Here is a 19,413-nt window from a genome sequence, read left to right as displayed (position 1 = left end):
CTTCCCACCCTTTCCCCTCCTGCCCTCAACAGCACAGCTCAAGGAGATACTGCTCTCTGGATGACTTTCAAGCACCAGGTAAATTAATAAGGATAAACCCCATTCTGTGTAAAAATCATTAAGCAAAATCCCATTTGTCCTCAATCCATGTAATCCTGCCTCCCCCACACACCCCGTCCGTTTTTTTTGTATCAAGTGAATAGTCTGCCCTTTTCAAAAGTATCTGGGAAAAGCTAAAAATGTGTGTTCGCTGCCAGACAGGGAAAAGCTTTCGCACACATCTCAGACTGAGGGTACACCATTTAACCAAAAGGCCCAATCTCACATACAGATGTGTTTTCAGTTTTCCAGCAACGAAACAGCATACTGGAGAGAAACTAGCTTTAATTGTCATGACTTCCCTGACACACCCCTCTGAAACTATGGTTCTGTTTCTGCATGCACTTCTTTCAGGTTTTCAAGTCTGCCATCTTCTTCTTCAAGCATGGGACAAAAATAAAAGTTCTAATTAAAGAAAAAATTAAAACCCTCTAAAAATGGCCCTATCAATGTATGCAGGAGATGAACCAAATAACTGAAGATATCAAAGATATTGGATTTATATCCCACTCTATACTCTGAATCTCAGAGTGGTCACAATCTCTTTTACCTCCCCCCCACACACACACATAACAGACACCCTGTGAGGTAGGTGGGGCTGAGAGAGCTCTTACAGCAGCTGCCCTTTCAAGGACAACTCCTACAAGAGCTATGGCTGACCCAAGGCCATTCTAGCAGGTGCAAGTGGAGGAGTGGGGAATCAAACCTGGTTCTCCCAGATAAGAGTCTGCACACTTAACCACTACACCAAACTGGCTCTCTAATGCTGGGTTGATGCTGCCCCTCTCAGCATGCCTGGTCTCTGGATATTGGACACAGCATCTGCACAGTGGCCTGCGCATGTAGACCCCGCTGCATAGGCTCCAGCTGCACAATCTGGTTAGCACATCTTGGTTTTAGTTGCACACAACACTACAAAGGGCATCCTGATCGATGCATGGACACCAGGGAAGGCCACTGGGCACAATCATAATTGCTCCCAGCCACAAGGAGCCATCAGCCAGAGCTTTATCCAAGGTCAGCGGCACTGTTTCTGTACAGAGCAGCCCATGCAAAAAAGGCTCTTTCTGAAAACTGAGCACAGGTGTCCCCTCTGCCAACTCTAGGCCGGTTTGATGGCAACTATGACCACGGCATGATTTTGAATTAGAAGCCAAAGAACATATCAATTTCAGCTGTTTCTGGATCTGAATGCAAATGCTAGACCTCAGTCTCGCAGTTTTCATGCCGTTTGCCTGAAAGTGCAAAACTGCCAGTTCTTCTTTTCACAGAACGCAGAAGCAAATTTAAACCCTAACTTTGGGGACAAGGTGGAAAAGAATTCTTCTAAAATCACATTTCACACCAGTTATATTTGCACAATGCCTCTACTAATGGAATATAAGGAGCATCCATGAAAACGTATAGGGCTTGGAGTTACAGCTGCCCTCTCCCCATCTTTCATCAGACAAAACAGATTCAAGTATCCTCTTCAAGCGCAAAAAAAACACTATTCTCCATTTCCACCATGAAGGTCAGTGACTGTTGCCTGGACAAGCCCAAAGGCTGCAAATGTACTTTCCTGGGGAAAGTAAAGTCAGGCTGGTACCTGGTGGTGTGCATTGTGCTCCACAGTGGAGCTGGGGGTGTGTGAGGACACTCACCTCAAGTGGAGCTGGATGATGATGCTCAAGCCTGCACTACAGAGCCGAACCATTCCCTATCTGCCCCAGGGGGATCCACAGCAAACCAAATGAATTGATGTGCATGTCAGGGTGGAGCCAGAAAGAGTAATGCACTTGCTCTCCAGGAAGGCTCTCACTCTCTAGATAAGAGGGAGGGGATACTCCACATCCCAACAAGTGGAACAGAGTGAAAACTCACCTTCTAAAAAGGGGAAAACTGATATCTGTACATGCAAAGGGGAAAACAGAAAGGTAAAAATTCTGTGCGTGTCCAAGATAGCAATGAAAATCAGGCAGTCTGGAACTCTGAGCAAAGACAGGTTGTGTCTTTCCCATTTGTCACGGGCATCTAGCTCAGGCGAGGTTTAGGAGCGAAAGTGGGAAATCCATTTCTCCAGGGTGCATTTCCCAGAACTCTTGCGTGCTTTTCATACAGCCTTACAGCGGATTGTCGAGCCTGGGCTGGGGAGACACCCGTTTGATGCCTTCCTCCCTTCCAAGGTGCCCCTAACTGGGTCACATGGAAACAGCCTCCCCCCGCCCCCAAGCCAACGTTCTGGACAGCGCCGAGCACCGCAAAGAGCAGCAAGGGAGGGCGAGCGACGGCTCCAGGCTGCCCCCCCCCGCCTTCACGCCCACCCCTTCCGTGCAGCCCAGGCGCCCCTCACCTAAAGTCGCTGTAGGGGTGGATGATCCAGAAGCCTGCAGTTTTAACCCTTTCCTGCTCCTTCTCCACCGCCTTCTGGCTGCCGAACATGCGGAGGGAGAATTTGTTGACCCCGGGCTGCAGCATGGAGGTGAACTGCCGCTGCATGAAGCCGTACTGCCGCCGGGCGCCGTCGGGGTCGTCGAAGCCCACCATGGGCTCCTCGCCGCCGCCGCCGCCGCCTCCCCCAGCGCCGCTGCCGTCCACTTTGAAGCACACCGAGTTGCCATGCTCCTTGAGGCTGCCGCTGCCGCTGCCGCCGCCGCTGGGGCTGCCCAGCGCCTTGTCCGCCGCTTTCGCCTGGCAGCAGGCGTTGGTGCTGGGGCTGCTCTCGTCCCGGCTGCCGGGCGAGGAGCTGGGCTTGCTCCCCTCCATGCCGCTGCCCGGAGAGGAGGCGAGCGCTCCAGCCTGCCCGGCGGGAAAGCCAGCCAGCCAGCCAGGCAAGCGGCCGCCCTTCAGCAGCTCCTCCTCAGCCCCTCTGCCGCCGCGCCTGGCAGCGCCAGACCAGCCGACACTGGCTCTCGGGGAGCGACGGGAGGGGGGGGGAGAAGGGGGAAAGCCGGCGGGCGCCCTTTCGCAGACGCGCAGCGCACGCCAGCGCCCTCTGCCGGCGGCCGCCCCAGCCGCGCGCACCGCGCGCCTGGCCCGCTTCCCTTTGCCTTGACATTGAGCTCCCGGTCGGAGCCCTTGAGCGAAGGCGAGGCCGAGGGAGGAGCTTTCCGCCGCCGCCGCCTGACCCGGCGTTTCCTTGGCGTGCAAAGGCACATACTGGGGCGCCGCTTTAGCAGCCTCGCCTCAGCTTCGTCACGCCCGGCTCTGTGTCGGAGCCTGCAGCCCCGGTGGTGCGTTTGCTTTCCTTGGAGGGCATTTTTGCTCTCTCCTCCTCCTCCCCCCGCACTTCCTCCAAGCAGAGCTCAAGGCGGCCTAAACGCTTCTCCCTTCCGCCGGGATGTCTTCTCAATAATCCCCCTGCGAGGAAGGTTTAGGCTGTGATTGAAAGAGACTGACTGGGGTGAGAACAGATGGGGGCGAGCCTTGCGCGATCCAACCCTGAGGGCTCCTTCCTGTTCACACACCCAGGGGTCAAGCAGCTCCCTCGAGGAAGCCCACAGACAGGAAGGCTGCAACAGCATCATCCTGCCTGGCACTCTTTCAAGAAGAGACTGCAACCTCTGGTGCTGGAGAGGGCGGGTATCCATCAGGATTAGGAGTGGCCATGGATAGCCCACAGTGCTCCATGAATTTCTCCATTGCCCTTTCAAAGCCAAATCCAAGTTTGGCAGCCATGGCTGTATTCTGTGGCAGCAAGTTCCACAAATTAACTGTGGTGAAGAAATGCTTCCTTTTTGTCTGTCCTGAATTCCTCACCCTTCCCCACCCTTCAATTCCCCACCCATCCAAGTTTGGCAGCCATGACCACATTCTGTAGCAGCAAGTTCCACAAATTAACTGTGGTCAGGGGTCGCTTTGTAGAAAAACAGGTGGTGGAGCTCATCCAGGGATTGTTATGCAGCTGCACCTACTATTCAATGGACAAGGTGGGGAGAAGGAGGGGGAACCCTCAGAAAGGTTCAGGAGCTGTGCTCCTATGAGCTCCTGCTGAATCCGAGGTCTGACTGTGGTTCCTTGTTGTCCTGATTCCCCACCCTTCAACTCCAGTGGATGACCCTGGGTTCTAGCATTATGGGAGAGGGGTAAGTGTTTCTGTCTTTCCACTCTCTCCATGCCCTGTATCATTTTAATAAAACTCTGTTATGTCTCACCTTTTTTCTAGGTCAAACATCCCTAAGCGTTCGGACCAGTCTTCATAGGGCAGCTGCTCTAACTCCCTGGTCATTTTGTGTGGTCTTTCCTTCACCTTTTTAAAGCATTACAGTAAGACACTACCCTACACTACTTCTCTTTAGCAGCACAGGAGTCGCTTCTGCTGCAGGGACAAGGGTGAGAAATTACCAGCAAACATGTCTGTACATGGTGTCAAGGGGCAGCATATATGGCCGAGCCATCACAGGGGAAATCCCATACTTGCACATCACACTGTCCCAGACACAATGCGTTCATGCATCCAGCCGCCAGGCACTGAATGCAGAGATCTGTGTGTCGTAGTGATCAGAACATGAGGCTAGGACTTGAGAGACAAAAGTTGAAATCCTCATTTTGCCAGGCAGTTCACTGGGTGACTTTGGGCCAGTCATGCTCCCAGGGTTGCCATCACATGAGTATCCATGGGTACCCAAAGATTCTTTCTCTCCTACCACCCAGCCTCAAACTAAACCTTGATCATACATGAACCTGCGTTATACTGAATCAGACCATTGGTCTGTCAAGGCCAGGCTTTTCTACTCAGATGGACAGTGGCTTTCCAGGATCTCAGGTAGAGGTCTTTCATATATCACCTCCTGCTTGGTCCTTTTAACTGGAGATATCAGGGATTGAACCTGGGACCTTCTGCAAGGAAAGCAGAGGCTTTTCCAGTGAACCATAGCCCTTCTAACATTATATGGAAACTCATTATATGACTTGCTGGACTCCATAAGATGATCAGGATCCCCAGACTTTTGTCCCCCTTCTCCAGTAGCCCTGCACTTTCCCCTGACCTAACCTACCTCACAGGGCTGTCATGAGACAAAATGGGGGGGGGAAAGGGGAAACATGTCTGCCATAATGAACTCCTTGGAAGAAAGGGAAGATTTTTTTTAAAGTTACATATGTTGTTGTAATTTATATGGATTTAATCAAATTCACACAACTTTACTAGTTACTATTCTATTTTCTACATTTTTGAAAAACAAAAATGGTGGCTCTCTAATCTAACTGTATGTTATTCTGATGGAGGCTGCTCTGGAGATTCTCTTGTACCCAAAGACAGGGTAGAAATCACACAACCACATTGCCCACACATGCGCCATCCGTGCTCATGTGCATTGAACAAAAAACTTAACTTTTACCCTCTTTGTATATAGTGGAACATTTCTCACAAATATCCATCCCATGTAATGTGTGCAAAGAGTCCATGAGACTGTGAACCTTTTGAGAACAGTAATTCCTTTAGCAGTGTTGAATAAATTGCTGTAATCCAATTGAGCTCACTGGGGAGGGGGGCTCAGTGTAAGTATCAATATGATTTCCCTAGCATTTCCTAAAGATTCAGTGTGCTTATAACAGCTTTAGGGTTCCACCTTTCTCAGACTGTTTCTCCCTGAGATCTAAGGCCAGTCAGTGATGGACTTCTCTTTCAGAACAGCAAACCTCTCCCCTCCCCACCCCCACACACTTCTTTCAAGTTCCCCAGGTATACTAAGTTCCAGTGTTTAATGAAAAAGGCATCACACGGAGGTTCCCTTTTCATGGACAAGCCGTATGTGTGCTGCATATGTACGCCATAACAAAAATAAGGCAGACTTGTCTGAAGCCTATAATAGCTGTGACTCAGTGGTAGAACACCAGCTTTGCTTGCACAAGGTCTGAAGTTGAACACATGCATGAACACACATAAAGCTGTCTTATACTGAATCAGACTGGTGGTCCATCAAGGTCAGTACTGTCTACTCTGACGGTTAGCGATTCTCCAGGTCTCAAGCAGAGGTCTTTCATATCACCTACTGCCTGGTTCTTTTTTTAACTGGAGATGCTAGGGATTTGAACTTGGGATCTTCTGCAAAGTTCGATTCTAGCATCTTCAGTTAATAAGTGGCATGAAACAGCTCTGTCTGAGACCTTGGAGACCTGCTGCCAGTCAGAATAGACAATACTGACCTTGCTAGAGAAAATATTTGCCTCACTGTAAGGCAGCTTGATGGTATCCTGCACATTGGTAGCCTGCTCAGACATACAGTGATACTTCACTGTGGTATTACAAATCTCCCCTTCAAGTTTTGTAGCATCATGAAAAAAATGTCCAAATCCCCAAGAAGTGGTTTGCCTCCCATGAGAGAATTGAAAGAACGCCCCCCCCCCGCCCAGCAATTTTTGCTGTGAGTTCTAACCCTAGGACAAAATATACCACAGTCATTTTACCTGACAATGTCTATGAGTGCCATTTTGGTGTTGAAAGCCAGCACAGTGTAGTTCTTAAGAGCACTAGACTCTAATCTGGAGAACCAGGTTTGATTCCCCATTCCTCTTCCACATGCAGCCAGCTGGATGACCTTGGGATTGTAAGCTGCTCTGAAAGTCCTTTGGATAGTGAGGAATGGTATCAAACCATCTCTTCTTCTTCTACTCATGTCTTCAGCCTGGGAGCTCAGAGATCATAGGAGAATGATGTGGAATAAGGGTGTCTCCCTGTAGAAGGAACCTTGGATACTTAAACAAAAGATTGGTCTATCCAACCTGGGACTCACCATGACCAAAGAAGCTCATTATCCACTTCCAAATGACCTGCCATGCAGCCCTCATCTGTTTTGCAGTCACATCCAAAAAAGTGGGGGGCAGGCATTTTGTAAATGTCAATAGGCTGTCCTACCTGATGGACCAGTTTCATACTTTGTAATATGTCACATGGCTTGTCTGAGACACCTGGGCCTGCTTTACTATACTCCTCTCTTATCCCCCAGGGTCCTAGGGATACTAGCCTCCAGGTGGGACCTGGGGATCCCCTGGAATTCCAGCTCATCTCAACTACTGAGAACAGTTCCCCTTCGGGGGAAAAAATGGATGCTTTGGAGGGTAGACTCTATGGCATTGTACGCCACTGAGATCCCTGTCCTCCCCAGGCCAAATCTCCAGGAATTTCCCAAACTGGCTTAACCTCCCCCCCCATCCCCCATCAGTGGCCCTACATGCTGACCCAGATCTGTGTGCTTCAGAAGTTTTAACCACTGTAGAACTAAAAAGCAGGAAGAGCTGGAACACTGCTGACATCTAACATTTGAGCCAGGTTTTTGTTTTCCTGTCCTAGTTCCAGGTTAAAACTTGTACATGGTAGGTTGCCCACAGCAAGATGACGTAGTTCAGAAAATACTTCAGGTCGCAGAAATGGACATTTTATCTAATTTAGTAAAAGGAATGCCAAAAAGCGAAGCTATAAAGAAATGGGAAAAATTTTACAATTGGTTGGAAAAAAAATGATTCATTTGGTGGGTTTTATTGGTACATTATTGTTTAATGACATTGCTATAATAACTTAAGTAGGAAGATGGTTTAAATTTTTGGTTTTTACCACAATCAACCTCTTCTAGTATGAATAATAAGTGAATAATAGATGTATCGAATTGCTTTATTTCTTTTTGATTTTCTGTATGTTAAAGATGAAGGTTGGAAACTTAATAAAATGTAAAAAAGTAAAACAAAAAACAAAAAACTTGTACATGGCCAAAAGTGTGAGCGCTTGGGCATGGGGCAAAGGGCAAGAACCAAAAGGTATTCTTGTGCCTTTGCTCATAGGTTCTGTCCTCAGAGGTGAGCCGTCCCGATGGAATCAAGACTGGGCCAAGATATAGTTGGTTATTTTTGCTAATTTAACTTGTATTATTCTATCTGTTGCTGTAAGTCACTTTGGGTCCCTTCAAGAAAAGAAAAATGGGAAATAAGTAAGGCTGCAATCCTAAGAATGCTTTTCTGGGAGTAAGCCCCACTGAATTAAATGGGTCTTTCTTCTGAGTAGACCTGCTTAGAATTGCTCTATGAGTAAGTAATTGTCAATAAAGGACTCAGTTCTCTGTCATCTTCTCTTTGCTTCCTGTGAGAACCAGTTTGATGTAGTGGTTAAGTGTGTGGACTCTTCTTTCAAATACATTTTATTGTAATTTTACATAATATATAGAATACAGATATGAGATGAAGAACTGATGTAGTATAATATCACATTGTACTTATTGCAGATATCCCAAAATCATTTACAAATAATCAATAATATGAGACAACAGAACCATAAATACAATCAGATTTAGAAATAAGAAATGAAAATAAAATTCCTGTGTTTTTGACCTCTAATCACTTTGTTAGCCAAAATGTAAACACTACCACAAAGAAAGGTCATTAACTATGTCTGGAATAACTTCTTGTGAAATGAGATATTCTAGAATAGGAAACTATATAGCGTAAAAGTTGGCAGGATAGAGAGGATGTTCTAGTTGGTTAATATTGTCAGAGATTTTGGCCATTATATAACTGCACCAGAGTTTCTTGTGCCAGAGGTTCAGATCAAGAGATTTAGTAGATTTCCATCTGATGGCCACAGCAGAGTGAGCAGCTGATAAAAGGAAGGAGACTGTCTCTTTTTTATGCAATGGCTGTGTAGAATCAAGCCCCCCAGTTATCAGTATTCGATCAGGAGTATAGGCAATAGTTACATTAGTAATTTCTTTAATTTTTTCGAAAATTTTCTCCCAAAAGCCACGTAATTTAGGGCAGAGAGCCCAACAAAGAAGGTAGTCACCCTGAGATCCACAGTTTTTCCAACAAAGAGGTTTCACTGTGGGTAGCATATGTGCCAACTTTGTTGGAGCTAAGTAACAAAAAGAAAGCAGCTTAAATGATTGTGTTTTTATTTCCGCCACAGTAGATTTGAAAGGTGGTGAGAACCAAATTTTTTCCCATTGATCCTTTGTGATTTTGCACTCACAGTATTTATCCCAAAAAGATTGATATATAAGAATCTTAGAATCGTCCCAGGAGTTCATAGCTGAATATGTTAATTTTTGTTTGATGACTGAGCATGCTTAATAACTAGTTTGAGGTTGTCATAGGCTGTTTAGCAATAGTTGTGAGTTTGATTTGGGCACACGTGTTTTTATTGGAGGTATTGCCACCATGGGATTGTAGCCCCTAATTTAGTTTCAAGATCAGCTTTAGATATTAATAAGTTCTAGGAAAGAAGATCATGTAAAAAAGTTACTCCCTTGGTTTTCCATTTATGAAAGTGATTGTTCTTGAAAGCAGGAGGAAACCATGGCTGGTTAATAAAAGTCTGAAATCTAAAGATGGGTGGAAGTAGCTTGGCTCTGTATCGATCCCAGATTGTTAGTATTGGTGTTAAGAATGGGTTGGAGTAAGAAGATTTGGGACATTCTGATGCTTTTTGCCAGATTATTTCTTGGATGAACATATATGAACATATGAAGCTGCCTTATACTGAATCAGACCCTTGGTCCATCAAAGTCATTATTGTCTTCTCAGACTGGCAGCGGCTCTCCAGGGTCTCAAGCTGAGGTTTTTCACACCTATTTGCCTGGACCCTTTTTTGGAGATGCCAGGGATTGAACCTGGGACCTTCTGCTTCCCAAGCAGATGCTCTACCACTGAGCCACCGTCCTTCCCTACAAGGACACTAAAGTTCTCTGTAAATGATTTCTGCATTGTAATCCAGTCCGCGTGAAAATGTGGGATTAGCATTTAATCACATTGGAGAGGTACACAGCAGAGTAATATGCAGCCAGATCCGGGAACTGAGGCCACCTGAATGCGATTTCCTGTATGATTATGTATTCGATGTCATTTATAGGACAGAAAAAGTTTAGAAGTATTTTAAGAACATAAGAGAAGCCATGTTGGATCAGGCCAATGGCTCATCCAGTCCAACACTCTGTGTCACACAGTGGCCAAAATTTTTTTTTATATATATATATATATATATATAAATTATATATATATATATATATATATATATACACACACACACACACACACACACACACACTGTGGCTAATAGCCACTGATGGACCCCTGCTCCATATTTTTATCTAAACCCTTCTTGAAGCTGGCTATGCTTGTAGCTGCTACCACCTCCTGTGGCAGTGAATTCCACATGTTAATCACCCTTTGGGTGAAGAAGTACCTCCTTTTATCTGTTCTAACCCGACTGCTCAGCAATTTCATCAAATGCCCACAAGTTCTTGTATTGTGAGAAAGGGAGAAAAGTACTTCTCCATCCCATGCATAATTCTGTAAACCTCTATCACGTCACCCCCCAGTCGACGTTTCTCCAAGCTAAAGAGCCCCAAGCATTTTAACCTTTCTTCATAGGGAAAGTGTTCCAAACCTTTAATCATTCTAGTTGCCCTTTTCTGCACTTTTTCCAATGCTATAATAACCTTTTTGAGGTGCGGTGACCAGAATTGAACACAGTATTCCAAATGAGACCGCACCATTGATTTATACAGGGGCATTATGATACTGGCTAATTTGATTTTCTGCCAAGAATGCAAACATTTAGGAGTGATTGCAATTGAAAGTGCTCTAAATAAGAAGATAAACTTGGGGAGGACGAAGGATTTGATTAGGTGAAATCTATCAATCCATGAAATATTTTGTTTATGCCATTCTTGAAGTTGAATTTTGATGTCTGATGATTTTGTCATGATTATGTTTTTTAATGTCCTTCAGATCTTTTGGTATATTGATGCCTAAATAAGGCATGTACCATTGGATACATGCCTTATTTAGCTGTTGGATTTTCATATAGAGAGTAGCTGTTGGATTTTCATATAGAGAGAGCCTTGATGGTTAAAAACTTTTGTCCAAAACCTATAGTATGTAGCAGCTCCTTAAAATAAGATATTTCAATCAAGTCAAAGGCCTTTTCTACATCCAATGACAACAAAGTTTCCTTCTGGTGATTTATAGAACAGTATTGTAAAATATTTATTATCTTGTAGGTGTTGTTTGTTAGGTCCCTATTTGGCATAAAGCCTACCTGGTCAGGGGAGATATACTGTGTGATGAATGAGTTAATATGTGATGCAAGAATAGATGTAAATATCTTAAAGTCTGTATTTAGCAGCGAAATTGGCCTATATGATGAAGCTAAGGATGTATCTTTACCTGGCTTCGGTATCATGATCACTGAAGCTTGAGACCAGGAAGGTGGAATATGTCCTGTATCCATCACCTAATTACAGGCTGCCGCTAAAGAATCTGCCAAAAGGAATGAGAATTTTTTATAAAATTCCGGAGCTTTATTGGTCTTTAGCGTCTTAATGCTCTCAATAATTTCTTTTGCTGATATAGGAGCTTTAAGTAGGGATCTGTGGTCATCAAATAGTGGTTTTAATAGTGAGTGTGTCCTGAAGAATGCTTCAATTTTATCTAAGGGTGGAGATGTAGATGAGTGCAAAGATTCATAAAATGCATGGAAAATGTTAACAATGTCTGCAGATTTAAAGTGTACTTTGCCCTGGGAATCTTTCAACGAGGTGACCAATTTAGAATCTTGATGCTGTTTAATTCTTCTGGCTAGAAATTTCAAAGCTTTGGGGGAGTTTGACTACATTTTTTGTTTTAGAAACAGTAAATTTTTTTGAATCAAGTTCATTTCAAGAAGCTCCAGCTTCTTTCTTTCAGCCAAAAGTTTGTTATATGTTTTCTTATTTCCTGTCCTTCTGTGTTCCATCTCTAATGTGTGAATTGAGAGTAGCAGTTCAGTTACGTTCTTTTGGTTCTGTTTTTTCAGGAATGATGCCTTGGATATGAGGTATCCTCTGATGACCGGTTTAAATGCGTCCCACAGAAATTCCTCAGATGCTTTTCCAGGAGAGTTGATGTCAAAGTAGATTTTGATATGTTGAGCAGTTTCTTCCATCATCTCATTATTATTCAATAAAAAGTGTGTGGACTGGGTTTGATTCCCCACTCCTCCACTTGCACCTGCTGGAATGGCCTTGGTTCAGCCATAGCTCTCAAAGGAGTTGTCCTTCAAAGGGCAGCTGCTGTAAGAGCTCTCTCAGCCCCACTTACCTCACAGGGTGTCTGTTGTGGGGGGGAGGTAAAGGAGATTGTGATCACTCTGAGACTCTTGAGAGTATAGGACAGCATATAAATCCAATATCTTCTTCTTCTTCTTCTTTTGAGCAAATGACCACCTACAGAAGTTCTGTGTTGTAGAATATGTCTGAATACAAAACACCTTCTCTAACCTCAGGGTTTAGAGTAATTGGCAATTGACCTTCTGGACTTTTTATCTGTCTGTGAAGAATAATGCAAAGTCACTGTGGACATCTCATAGTGTCTGGGCTTAACAGGGCTTAATTTTCATATTATCTGGCAGCATTTCAGCCTTGCAAAAAGCCTTCCTGTCAAAATTCTCACTTGGACACTAGTCTGAACTTGTGTCATTGAATGCTGCTAATCATTTAGTGGTACAAAGTTCAGACTAATCGTGTGAAGCAAGGACAGCTGCAGAAAGTGGCATTCATTATGTTGGCATGAAAGCACAGACCGAAAAAGAGAGAGAGAGAGAAAAGTAAAGTCAGTGAGATCAACACAAATCCTTCAGCGAGACCAATGAGGTCTGGCTTAAATCAGTAACCGAATCATTTGATACGTACAAGCTTTATTGATTCCAGCAGTGCAAAACAATGAACCTGTCAGTATGAAGACCTCTGGCATACATCATTACTAAGAACTATACCAGACTAGAATAATAGAAATATAATTAGAAATATGGATTTTCTTCCCAAGAAGTTATAACATTTCTATAGATTCCCCCCATTAAATGTCCCAGTGCTATATGTGAGTGTGGGAGAGACGTTTATGAGACAGGATGGATTGATGGATGGAGAGCAATTTCAGACCTCAAACAAGGACCTTCATGTCTTGAGCCACTACCTGGAACCATTTGCTTTCAAATATCAGGGTCTTCTTCAATGAACCCACTTTCTCTATATTTAGGACTGCTTGCCATTCCATACTATTGTCTGATGAAGTGTGCTTCTAGCACACAAAAGCTTACATTCTGAATAAATCTTTGTTGGTCTTAAACGTACAACTTGACTCTTGCTTTGTTCTAGGGTCTTCTTCAGGCACAAAAAGGAGATAAGGCATATCCATGTGTCCTCGTGGATTTTGCCCAGTCAGATATGTTCTGGCAGGGCTTTTCTTGTAGCAGGAACTCCTTTGCATATTAGGTCACACACCCCTGACGTAGTCAATCTTCCAAGAGCTTATAGGACAGGGGAGTCGAACTTATTTGTTATGAGGGCCGAATATGACATAATTTAAAGTGAAGTATTTGTGAGTTTTCAGCATTGTGCAGGGGGTTGGACTAGATGACCCTGTAGATCCCTTCCAACTCTATGATTCTATGAAATGAGACCTTGTTGGGTTGGGCCATGTCATGTTGGGCCAAGCCATGTCAGCTGGGCTATGTGTGTACCTATTTATAAAGAACACAGACAAACACGAATATATATTTTTAAAAAACTTTAAATATGCTTTAACTGTTAGCACTCATTGGTCTTAAAGATGCTTTCTTTGTATTTCTCCCATGGAATCCAAGGAACTGGGCAAAGGAAGCTCTGGCTCTTTCCTTCCTTCCCCAAGGGACTGGGGCGGGGAGCCTCAACCAATAAAAGGAAGAAAGGCTTGGCTCAGCAGCTCTGCTGTGCAATTGAGCAAGCCTGGCAAAGCAAGTTGTTATGCAAGATATAGAGAGAAGGAAGCGGATGACAGTCAGTTGTTTGGGGGCCTGATAGGAGCCCTCCAGGGGCCTGATTTAGCCCCCAAGCTGCATGTTCGACACCCCTGTTATAGGGCTCTTATTACAGAGCCTACTGTAAGCTCCAGGAGGATTGGCTACATCAGGTTGTGTGGCCTAATATGCAAAGGAGTTCCTGCTACAAAAAAAAGCCCTGTGTTCTGGAAATTTCCAGAGGAACATTATTAGATTGGGACAGCAGTGCACACTTGTCTCAGAGAGGATTCAGACTTCCTCAGGCACCAGTTTACTGACCTGAAGCAGCCCAAGGGATTCACTACTTGTCCATTAGGGAAACGTACATGTACAGATGGATACACATAAAGTCCCCCAGTGTGGCAAACAGCTGCTTGCCAGGGCCATTTCAGATCAGCAGGACTCATTTTGTAGGGAAAAAAGGTGCAGGAGCTCAGTAGCATATCTCATTTGCATATCCCCTGGGATCTGTGTGCAGCAGTGAGAGAACTCTCCACTGCATGCAGAACCTGGTTGAAGATTCAGGAGCTGTGTTCCTGCAAGCTCCTGCTGAATTCAAGCCCTGCAGATCAGGAAAATATCATGGGAGGGAAGGCTGAAGTTCATTTTCCTTGCACATCATGATCCAAATCAGGCCCATGTGCACCTGGGAAGTAATTTCCCATCTGGGAACTCCAGGTACATTTCTTATTCAAAGTCCTTGTGGTGACCACATGCCTACCATGTGGACTTTCTAACAAGAATAATGAGACAATTTCCCCATGCCTGCTAATCCAGAACACCACATTTTACTCTTTTTGGATTTTGGTTTTAGTTAGGAAAATGTCTAAATCAAAGACATGGTTTGCTGCAATACCCTATGCCTTTAAAGTTGATGTTCTCACACTCTTGCACAGATATACAGTGAGTAAAACATTGCAAAAAAAGTAACTTGATGGGATTGTACCTCAGATTTTTTTTTGTGTAGTGTTGCAGAAATGTGTACATGATCTCCAGTGGATTTGTAAAATGCAAACAAAAGTATCTTGATGTGTGATCACATTTTTTTAAAGTAGGTTAGTACATACATATTGGGAGGAAAAAGAAATGGATAAAAAAGATTGGTAATAATAACTGGAGTAATAATTCCAGTCCCAAAAGAAGAACAAAAATGGAGAATTCCAAGCTCTGGGGGGGAAATTGGATGGAGAGATTGTTCCATTCCTATCTTATCTTTCTAGTAAACAAATACATATATCCTTGGTAACATTATGCTGAACTTTATGTCCAAAATGCTAGATAACCCAACAATACAATGGAACCTCAGCAAGTTCTTTCCAATCACAATAGAATTACAAATGCAGGTGCCTATCTGAATGTTTGGCACTAAAACTATATCACAGATATGAGACCCCAAAGTCTTTCTTGCCTATTTCATATTTCCCTCTTCTTATCTGTCGATTCATACCTATAAGCCATTGTTGGTTGGTGATCCTGAGCAATTTATCACATCAACATGTCCAGCTCTGCAGTGAGGCAGGAACCTTAGTTGCTAAAGGTGGCAGAGTCCACCTCACCACCAATGCCAGTCCCACCACACACACACTGCTCTGTTCCAGGAGCAAGAACAGCTAAAACTTATCACCACCTTGTCCCATAGGCATTTTTGGAGTCAGTGAAGGAAGCCATGCAAGTCTAACATCTTCCCAAACTCTTTCAAGGCACAGGTTTGGGAAGCTAAAAGCTAAGGAGTGGTAGCCACTCTGGCTCCTGTATAAAGGTGGAGAATACACACCAGGGGCATGGGAAAGCAGTGAGGGACTGCAGTAGCATCTGGGGTGGTGACCGACCAGCAGCAGTGGCATCAGCAGGTAGCCCTTATTACGTTGCCCCTGCACAAAGATGTTCAGTTTCAACCATGTCTTCTTATTTCAGCTGTCATTTGTTTTGTTTTACTTATTTAATTGGATGTTTAAAACCGCCCTCCCATATGGAACAGGGCTGAGGGCAGTGTACATTATAAAAGTCATTACAGAGTTATAATAAAAGCTTAATATCATAGGATATACAGCAATAATACAAAGTCAGATGGCAATGAACTGCCAGAGTATGCCACTGCCTTGGGGAGGGGGGAGAAGCAGGAGAAGCAAGACTGCCAGCCAGATGGAAGACTGTCGCTTCCTGTTAGTGATTTAGCAAAAATTGCAACAACTCATGAAGCACAGTAGGTTAATGTATCTACAGTCATAGAAGCTTCATGATTTAGTCACAGGAGAAATAATAGAGGTTTGTATTTTATCAAAGCAGTGACCTGTTTATGGTTTCTGATATGATGAAAACAGGAAGAATCTAGGCACTGGACTGTAAAAGTTAGTTCTGTAGCAAAGATGGTCACACATTTACGGGCTGATTCGGAGGCTGGAAATACCTCCATCCAGAGCAACCCCACGGCCTTAGCAGCAATGATAAGATGTAATATGTGTCTTTGTCATTCAAGTTACCGCCTGTTAGCTATGCAGTTGCGATGGTGGTTGCAACATATGCCACCACTCCATGTAAATTGCTTTCAGTATGCTGTACTTGTAACCACAGTCTTTCAGGGCAGATGTTATCCCAAGGCTGGTCTGTGTGGAAGATTTCCCAGTATCTTTATGATACCAGTACCCTTATGAGGGGTGGCACAGAAGAGCAAAAGGTAAAGCTAATTAGAGATATCCCAACCACCATCAGTACAGCTAATCTTCCCACCAATTGCAACCAGGGAGCTGATTTTGGTTGTTGGTGAATAGCAGTTTGGCTGTTCATTAACAGCCTGAGCCCATTTGGTGAGCATATTCAAGGAGTGCATTGCATCTGGATCTGGAAGTGCTCCAATATTCTCATGTTGCCCAATGGGAAACTTAATCTGGGAACTGTCATGTACTTCCCACTTCTATGAGCAGAAAGGAGATCCAAAATCAATAGGAGAGACACAGAGACATGCCTCTTACTTTCAGCTGAGCGGAAGAGAATTGACCACGCCCATTCCCACTGAGGCAACATCTACAGTTATTAAAGAGATACTACCATTCTTTTTGTCATGGGAAAAGAATAAGAGGAATCAATGACTGCATTAAAAAGGTTAATTTCGGGGTGGGGGGGAGAGAAATTTCCCACTCCCATAACAATACTATTCCATAGTCAGGTCGTAGAGGAGGAGGAGGAGGAGCTGATTTATACTCCAACCTTCACCCAAAGTCTCAGAGTCACTTACAATCTCCTTCTCTTCCTCTCCCCACAACAGACACCCGGTGAGGTAGGTGGGGCTGAGAGAGCTTTGAGAGAACCACTCTTGAGAGAACAGCTCTGAGAGAACTATAGTTGACCCAAGGTCACCCAGCTGGCTGTATGTGGAGGAGTGGAGAATCAAGCTCAGTTCTCCAGATTAGAGTCTGCTGCTCTTAACCAATATACCAAACTAGCTCGCCAAATAGGCCATAGCTACTGAAGGAGTCTGCTGTTTGATTGATTGACCCAACAAAGCCCTATCAATGACAATATCAATCAAACAGCAGACTCCTTTGAAAGAAGAACATCCTGTGGGTTTCAGGGGGGTGGCAGAAACTGAGGGTGAACAATAACAATGGATAGAAAAAGTTACATGGAGAAGAGTTTTGTGTTTTACCTCCCAGCTGTCCTCATCCATTCTTTATAGCATTGCACATAAATGCCCTAACTTGGCAAAAACTGAAGAAAGTGCTAGGCACAAGGGAGACGGCTAGGCCATCATCACAACTAATAGATGAAAAGGATTCATGTGCTGCTGGAAAAAAAAAAGTTGTAAAGCTTTATAAAATGGAGGAAACTCATGCAGGCTGTTCATGCCTTCTCAAAACTGGACGCATTTCAGAGCAGACCTACTTATTCCATGGCTTCCTGCTAGAAAGAGAGAAACATCGGAGCATTGGATTAAAATCAAAGACAGGCTCACATCTAAGGCTAGAGAGTGGGCTGCATTGCAGTTTCTCAGCCCTGCAATTTTAATTCAAAAATTCTCCTTTCTGTCTTGTTTCTCCCTTGTATGAACTGAGCCCACAGTTATTTCATTTTCTACCATATTCTGTATATTTTTCAACACTGTGCGCATTAAAAAAAAACCCCAGCATTGTATACTGTGCCTATAAAAGATTCATATATTATGTATACATGCCATAACTCTTTTTTCTGATGTTTAGACCATTCCCTGGGCAGTCGGAATGTTCATAATCTCAAATGCCAGTAATGTGCTTAGGGTTTCACTGAAACAGCCCTGTTCTATACACAGTTTTCCAGGACACAAGATTTTTCTGAGTTCAGTGCATCTTAGTCCCAAATAATGATTCACAGAATTGCAGCCTTAATCTCACAAAATACAATAATGGCTAAATCATGAGTCAGAATCAATAATGGCTAAATTGTGAGTCAGAGAGCCTTTCTCTCTGAAGATACATAATCTTTTTGCCTCCAGTTTCCTCTCCCCAGCAGCATTGTGTGTTGCTTGGCTCTTTAAGATCTGGAGCTCGGCAGCGTGAAAACATCAAATTGTAGAATCACTTAATGTGCCATGACAGGCATCTAAACAGATCCAATCAGCTCTTTGACCACTGGACTAGACAAGATCTCTCCTTAGCACAAACTTTTTTTTTTCCCCCATTGAGCCTGGATGGTTCACTGAGCTATAAAGTGACTTTGTTGGTGAAAAAATGAGTATTAAAAGAATGCAGCCACACGGATCACCTGCCATGCAAGGATGACTCCAAAAAAATAGATGTTTTTAATAGAAAAATGTCATCAACTTCAAGAAGATTAACTATTTCCCCGATAAACTCTAAAATCTGTGAAAGGTTAGCTTCCTGGGGTCCCTACTTCAAAATACTGCATTAGCATCACCTGTCTCTTGGCAGCAAAATAGGAAAACCACAAACCTACCTGCAGTTTTTCTGTTTGATTTTGGAACTGAACTGTGGCACTGATGACAGCTGTGGCAGAACAGTCTTGTGCTAACCCATGAGCACCAAGCCATCTGGCCTTCTGATGTGCCTATGCACCACGTGGTTGTCCTGAGTCTTTGCTCTGTGATGTTCTTTGGGTTCTCCCAACCCCTAGAGGTGTTCCTTCTTCGCTCTTTCTTCGGCACACAGCCATCAACTGGCCTTTTTAGGAACTGCCTGCCAAGAGGGCCTGTGCTCTCAGCATCACTTTCTGACCCTCAAGAGGGGTTTCTATTCTATCTCATTTTTGCTGCACTACCAACTTTTGCTGTGCCACCAACAAAGAGGGCCAGCACCCCCAGCTTCCCTTACCACAATGCCTCTTTAAGGCTCTGCTTAGTCCCTGAATCTCCCACTATCCAGTGACTATTACAAGAGAAACTTAACAAATTTGCACACTCCTGGGGAAATAATGATCTAGCAGCTGACAGCCTCCATTCCCATGATGCCTGTTTCAAATAGTATGTTCAGACAGTGGAGGTTTATGTGTTGTGGAAAATAGCAGAGCCTTACCAGCATTTAAAATAGCAGAGAATTTATTTAAAGTAAAAAATCCACATATGTATT

The 19,413-nt window shown here is 44.0% G+C and overlaps 1 protein-coding gene across 2 annotated transcripts in view; it reads right to left on the bottom strand.

Moving 5' to 3' along the window:
• The window catches only part of HCN1 (hyperpolarization activated cyclic nucleotide gated potassium channel 1), a 280,618-nt gene extending 277,735 nt beyond the window's left edge, over window positions 1-2,883 (bottom strand). For both annotated transcript variants that reach the window (XM_060236018.1, XM_060236019.1), the window contains exon 1: window positions 2,432-2,883. In XM_060236018.1, the coding sequence (XP_060092001.1) occupies window positions 2,432-2,844 (413 nt within the window). In that variant the 5' untranslated portion in view covers window positions 2,845-2,883. The remainder of the gene's footprint in view (window positions 1-2,431) is intronic.
• Between the last annotated feature and the right edge of the window lie 16,530 nt (window positions 2,884-19,413).

Source organism: Heteronotia binoei, chromosome 4 (assembly GCF_032191835.1).
Source record: "Heteronotia binoei isolate CCM8104 ecotype False Entrance Well chromosome 4, APGP_CSIRO_Hbin_v1, whole genome shotgun sequence".
Classification (NCBI taxonomy): domain Eukaryota; kingdom Metazoa; phylum Chordata; class Lepidosauria; order Squamata; family Gekkonidae; genus Heteronotia; species Heteronotia binoei.
The sequence above is the reverse complement of the archived record's forward strand: the minus strand, read 5'-3'. Positions and strand labels throughout refer to the sequence as shown.